A 6718-nucleotide genomic window follows, 5' to 3' on the forward strand; every position below is an offset into this window, starting at 1 on the left:
TGTGGTAACGCACCCAATGAAGTTTAATACAGCACTGTTAGATAACATCTCTTAAAAATTACATATAAAAATACTTTTTTAAGACTTAATGTAATACTAAGAGCTGCTCTTACCTGTGGTCCACCCCCTGTATGTTTGTCTGATTGTAAACAATGTTTATGAAAACGTTGTAGCCTTATTGAAGTCAAAGATTATCATTGTCAGTGTGAACCAAAACTGTTGAACTACAGTTGGAAGCCAATTCTGCTGTTAAATCCTGGATTTCCCTGGGCTAGACAGATGTCTTAGAGCTAGAACTATCATGCTCTGGCACAATCAGTTTCACTTAGTAACACTTAAGTACGTTAGGCATGATTAAGTCATTGCAGCTGTAAATTGACACGGTTCTTTTTGCTTCCTGCAGCGCTCTGTGGGACATTGAGACTGGTCAGCAGACGACAACATTCGCTGGCCACACTGGTGATGTCATGAGTCTGTCTCTGGCACCAGACACCAGGCTGTTTGTGTCTGGTGCCTGCGATGCCTCTGCAAAGCTCTGGGACGTCAGAGAAGGAATGTGCCGACAGACCTTTACTGGCCACGAGTCAGACATCAATGCTATCTGTGTAAGACCACACAAACACTCTCTTTACATACATCTTTTACATGTTTCACTGAAAGTATGAGGGTTTCAAGTCTGATATCACTCAAGGCATGTACAGTTAAAGTCTGAGATAGTATGTCTTTTGTGCTTTAGAGCACATTTAGTGGGGCAGTTACGGCTCAGTGGTGGGGTCAGTCACTGTCCTCTGCTATTTGGACAAGTCAATCCCAAAATTGTATTATTTCACATATTAGTTGAACAGACTCTGGCATCCAGTCCATATCTACCTCAAATTCTGGGATTGAAGCAAATCTCTGAACTCTCAGAAAATATGAGTGTACTGTTAATGCATATACATTTTTGGACTCTTTTAAACCCCACACCCCTGCAGCATAATACAATATGGGGGACACACAGGCATCTTAAAGGTAAAGTTAGGTAAAATATCCAAGGTCCTTACGTACTTTCAGTTTGTTTGATCCCTAAGATCTCCCAGCAGAATCAACAAGACACCCAATTCCAATCTCAAAGGTCTTAAGGTGGTTTAGAAAGAACCCCAAGTATTTATATGACCTAACATATTCTGAATCAACTGAGCTAAAACTAAGTTTGTGTATTTCTTACGTTACGTTTTTTTTGTCCGAAGTGCATTATTTGTGTTCTAATATTAGATAAGCTTAGAAAAGCCAACTCAAGCTCAGCCAAAAATATATACCTGCATATACTTAAAGCCTCTGTGACTGTGACTTGGAATATATCAAATTCAAATAGAATATCAACATTTAATGTGTAATGAAGCGTCAACAAATATCTGAGTGAAAATAACTATGAAAACACACCGTTCAAAAACTTCTTATTTGCCAGTTCAGACCATTTCTCAAGACTGTGTGGGCGTGGCAGACAACTTCTAGATTGACACGTCATTCTAACTAAACCATGGCAACAGTCACAGAATAACATGAAGCAGCACAGAGATCAAGCCTACATGTTTGAGTCTGAATCCAAAAATCTCCAGCATCTGAAAATTATATATTTCAAATGGTCTCTGAGTGCTGAGTTAGTTACAAAATATTTACAGTTTATCCCTTTTATTACAACATAGTCTCCATAATCATGACATCAGGAACATGTGATGCCCGGAGCAGCGGAGGCTGAAGTGCAGGAAGGCAGAGTACGGCTCTGGGTGCTAGATAAAGTCATATGTACGGCTAAGCTCTGGGCTGTTTGGGGATAGTTAGTGAACCGAGGAAATGAGCGGACTGAGAGTATTGAAAAATGGAAAAAGGTTCAGTTCTAATATTTTTAGCTACATAGTTAGACATTTTCTTTCAATTGGGGTTACCAGAGGTTTTAACTTAATATCCAAACATACACCTGAATTAGCTTTCTTTATGTGTAAAGCTAAATCATTCGCATAAAGTGCAAACAGAGTTGAGAGTTTAAAGTAAATCCCTTTTAATGGTGTTTCAAACCAGACGGTAAACATGACATTTATCATAACACAGGCAACCGAGTATCTATACAGACCAATATTTCATCACAACAGGTGTGAAGGTATAGTAGTTGTCTTACTGAGCCACATTTTAAAGCCACTGAGCCAAGTTTAAACTAACATTAGTAAGCAATAGTTAACTTCATGGCATTTAGTCATCTCAGTGTCAGGTGTAGCTGAGCATTTTCACTGAGGTACTATCATTTGATACAAATTTAAGGTATTGCTGCTTTATTTTGGCAATTCTTTACTGAATACTTCTTCTGAACCATATCACAGAGGCATATTTTAATTTATACAATTATCCGACAGCTTAACATAAAAGTTACTTTGATGATTTAATGTAATTATTTTTTACTTGTCTTGTCTTGTTTTGGAAACAACCACATAAAAAATTGTGCCAAGTTACAGACACATAAATTACTTCAAACAACAGATGTACTCAGATTGACAAAAAATACAATAAAAGCATATTTTCTGCATTTGCTCAACAGCCTAAATTGAGCCAAAGAGTTGTTTAGTACTAATACAGCTCTCCTTGAGACTTTAAATGCTTTCATCAGCCAGGCAGAGAGAAGCTATGCGGGGCTCTGGGTTTTTGAATCTAAGTGTGAGCAGAGGGCAAGATTTGAGATGAAATGGAATGACACAAAAAAGTTCTTCAAATACTTCTTTAAAGCAAAAGATTTATAAACAAGTATCAACATGCCTCTCCCTTGACCTTTGTTACAGTTCTTCCCTAATGGTAACGCCTTTGCCACGGGTTCAGACGATGCTACCTGCAGGCTGTTTGACCTGCGTGCCGATCAGGAGCTAATGGTTTACTCACATGACAACATCATCTGCGGTATCACCTCCGTAGCATTCTCCAAGAGTGGCCGCCTATTGTTGGCTGGCTACGACGATTTCAACTGCAACGTCTGGGACACTTTGAAGGCTGATCGTGCAGGTAAGCCACTCTCATACTCAGGGCAGAGCTCTATGAAATGTGTTTTGTAGGTGTGTAACGATTCTTTTTAACAACAATTCGATTCACGATTCGTGGTTGCCGATACAATTAAAGGACGATATTGGTTCATTTAGAACGATATGATCCGAAACGATTCAGTGACTTGAAATCCATTCAGTAACTTTTCAGCCAAAAATTCAACCAGTGTGACAGTGAAGTAAACACCTTGATACTCCACAGTCCTAGATTCCTGTTGTTTCTTGTAAGGGAATCAGGTATAAATTAATTATGGATATAAACAAACAAGGACGATAAAGACAACATTGGTGTGGAGAGGAGGAGGATATTCATTAAAGCAGTAATTATCGCAAGATAATCCAGCTGTCCGGTGATCCTGCTCAGTGCTCTTTTCTGAAAACGCAACTGGTGAGTGTTGACAGAGGAGAGAGCACAGAGCCGGACTGCAGCGGGTCGGAAACGGACCAGACATGGACTGGGTTATTCTGCGTCTCTACGGCGGATTTCCGTCAATTTCATGATTATTAGTATTATGATTTTCGTGAACAAAAAATGATGAGAAATACGAAATATTCACATAGTGCCCCCTTCACAGACTTGTGACCCCCCCCCCCCCCCCCCCCCCCAGAATCAACACTGAGGGTCTTAGAGAGAAATGTAATATCAAAACCTCAGTATGGCTAGTGCATACTGCAGTTTATTTGATCATGAGTTTATTTTATCATGAGCTTTTATTTCGGCTGCAAACGTTGACGTGTGTTACCCTGTCAAAGGTTATGTTGCAGGTTTATTTCTGCCGTAAATTTCAGCTTTTTTAAATTGGTGCGTATTAGGCTTTAACATCAAGCAGATGCTGAAGGAACTGCAGTTATGAGCATTTGCTTCATGTTTCCGCATTGGCTTCATTTTTTAAGACCTGTTGATAAAACAGAGAAAACAACTAAACTGGAACTCCTGATAAGTGCAAATGTTTACAGAATCATAATTGTCTCAGAATAATACAATATGAACCCCTGTTATGGTCCTTTCCGGGTTGCTGAGATTAGATTCAAGTGAAACCTTTTTAAAGGTCTAAAATGCTTCCAGGGAAAAGCTCGTCATTGGATAAACAGTGTGCAGTAGGTTCGTTCCTATATCTCAACCTCTGTTGTCTCTGCAGGAGTCCTTGCTGGTCACGATAACAGAGTGAGCTGCTTGGGTGTCACTGATGATGGCATGGCTGTGGCAACAGGGTCCTGGGATAGCTTCCTCAAGATCTGGAACTAAGGTACATTATGAACTTGTAACTTAAAGTCCTAAAAACTACAACAGGGAGAGGCTTTCAGTAGAACATTTTAAAATAACAGTGATGAGAACACCTTTTATTGTTAGCTGTTGTCAAATCTCAAAGTGATATTTTATTCAGATTAGACTTGAAATTAATGTGTAGGCAGTGTTTGAATAATTGTAATTTTAAAAATGATAGTCTGGACAATGATGATTTTGGTGAATAACAATAATCTAATATTGTTTTTCCTTCTTCCTCCCCTCCATTTGAAGATGGCATTTGGACTCCAAAGTTCAGCGGAAGACCATTCCAACCTAACAATACTGAATTTTATTGCATATCCAATCTTTTCAAAAAACACCATGATACTGACTCCAAACACCCTTTGTAACTGTAAAGGGCAAAAATTCTCTCTCTTTCCTTCTCATTTAAAGAGCACAATTGTCTGTCACTCATTAAGCTACAGAAAAAGGAAGAAAAAGGTTTGAGTAATTTTAGTAGTTACAAAATAGAACAAGGGGGAAATTGCGTATTCCTCCGTGGACATGCTCTTGTATTGAAGTAAGTGAAAATAGAAACACCCCACTACCTAGCAAATGTCTCCTGCATCCTTATGATACAAAGTTTTACTTAAGGTTATCACTCGACAGTGATCTTACTCTATAAAGCTGTTAAGATGTGTTTTTTTTCTCAATAATAACTTTTTGTTAAATAGACATAGATCAATAATTTGTCATTTAATGTTAAAATGAGGATCAAGGCTTTTTCCTAGTCTTTACACAATTTAGAGAATGTTTTTAAAACTAAAAGGTCCTCAACTTAAGTCATTTTATATCAAGACTTATCCCACTGGAGAACAAAGTGAGAGAATTGAGCTTCAACATGGAGTTCTCAAGCCACTTCTGGCCCCTCTGTATATTAAGTCTCAAGATACTTTTACTGTTTCTTCTTTTTGCAGTGTAGTCCACAAATCTTTGTTTGCACAAATGTTAAATTTTGCATTTATAGATTAATGTCTAAAGAAAAAAAAGTTAACTAACCAAGCACATACTGTTAATCACAATGAATGCTCATTTTTAGAACAAAAAAAAACAACAAAATATTTTCACCATTCTTACACCTTTTTTCTGACAACAGTGTGATAATGAAATGAAGATTTACTGATTGGATCGTAATCTACCCTGTCCCCGTTTTATTTATTAATTCTTTTTTTTTTATGGATTTTGTTGCCCATGGTTGGGACCGTTGATGTTATATGGTCGGCTATGGAGTAATGCCACTCCAGCCCAGATGCAATCCAGACACGTTTCTGTTTTGACAGGTGCCCATTTCGTGCTTGGAAATGCAGTTACTACTCTGTCAATGACACATTGTATAAATCAATGCTTGAAAATAATGATATTGAAACTTTTTAAGTTAAAAAAAATAAGGTTTTGGTTGTCTGCCATGGATGGGTTATCTCTTAGAATCGCATGCTGTAGAATTGCTTTAAAAGGTGCATATGGGATTAAGTCCTTTGATGTTTTCTTTAAGAAAGAACCTGTTGAATATATCAATACAGTGCTACTTGTATTTGCTTTTCCTTTATTTGTATCTGTGTGTGTGCGTGTGTGAGTGGGTGTGTGTCTGTGTGTGTGTTGGGGGGGTGTGCGCTACTCCGTGCATACATGATTTAACTCAAATGTCAAAGCTATGCACTTGAAGCAAACCCTACAACATCAACAATTTCTTGGTCCAAACCAGGGAGGGATTCCACTAATTAAGAAGCAACACACACATGCCTATGTACATTCATACATCGAAATGAACACAGTTTCAAATGGAACAAATAAATTCTCATTCCTTCTGTAGCAAACAAAATTCCACCTACAAATAAAACATTTTATAAAGATATTTTTTTTCTGTCTGTCTGTCTGTGTGTGTGCGTGCGTGTGTGTGTGTATATATATATACATACATATATTATGTATATATATGTGTGTGTGCGTGTGCTTCTGAATGGCAGATTTTTTTTTTCTTTTTCTTTTTTTTTTTCCTTGTACACAAAGGCGCTTTTATTAGCTGTAGTGACATTTTTTTCCCATTGTTTTTTTTTTCCTCTGCAACTGTACAAATAATGTGCTGTAATTGTGTGTTAGGCCTGGAGTTGGCAAAAAATTAAATTGAATTAAAAATTCTAAAAATTAAATTCCCTTTCCTTTTCATCCCCTCCATTAATAAACTGTAGAGCTCCGCACCCCAACTGTTCCCTTTTCACCTTTTGTATTTAATTTCAAAGTCAGTCAATGTACAACTGAAAGCTGGATGCAAGATAGAAACTATATTAAAAATGTACTGTTATTTAAGATGTAATAAAAAGCAGTTTGAGATGAACATCTGTGTTAAGTGTGATTCACTTAAGGGGTGTTA

The 6718-nt window shown here is 37.5% G+C and overlaps 1 protein-coding gene across 1 annotated transcript in view; it reads left to right on the forward strand.

Annotated features, from left to right (window-relative positions):
- gnb1a (guanine nucleotide binding protein (G protein), beta polypeptide 1a) overlaps positions 1-6682 on the forward strand; it is a 40972-nt gene extending 34290 nt beyond the window's left edge. Inside the window, exons 8-11 of the mRNA XM_034696215.1 lie at positions 404-605; positions 2808-3024; positions 4202-4309; positions 4582-6682. Of these exons, the coding sequence (XP_034552106.1) occupies positions 404-605; positions 2808-3024; positions 4202-4308 (526 nt within the window). The 3' untranslated portion in view covers position 4309; positions 4582-6682. The remainder of the gene's footprint in view (positions 1-403; positions 606-2807; positions 3025-4201; positions 4310-4581) is intronic.
- The last annotated feature ends 36 nt before the right edge of the window (positions 6683-6718 follow it).

Source organism: Notolabrus celidotus, chromosome 11 (assembly GCF_009762535.1).
Source record: "Notolabrus celidotus isolate fNotCel1 chromosome 11, fNotCel1.pri, whole genome shotgun sequence".
Taxonomy (NCBI): Eukaryota; Metazoa; Chordata; class Actinopteri; order Labriformes; family Labridae; genus Notolabrus; species Notolabrus celidotus.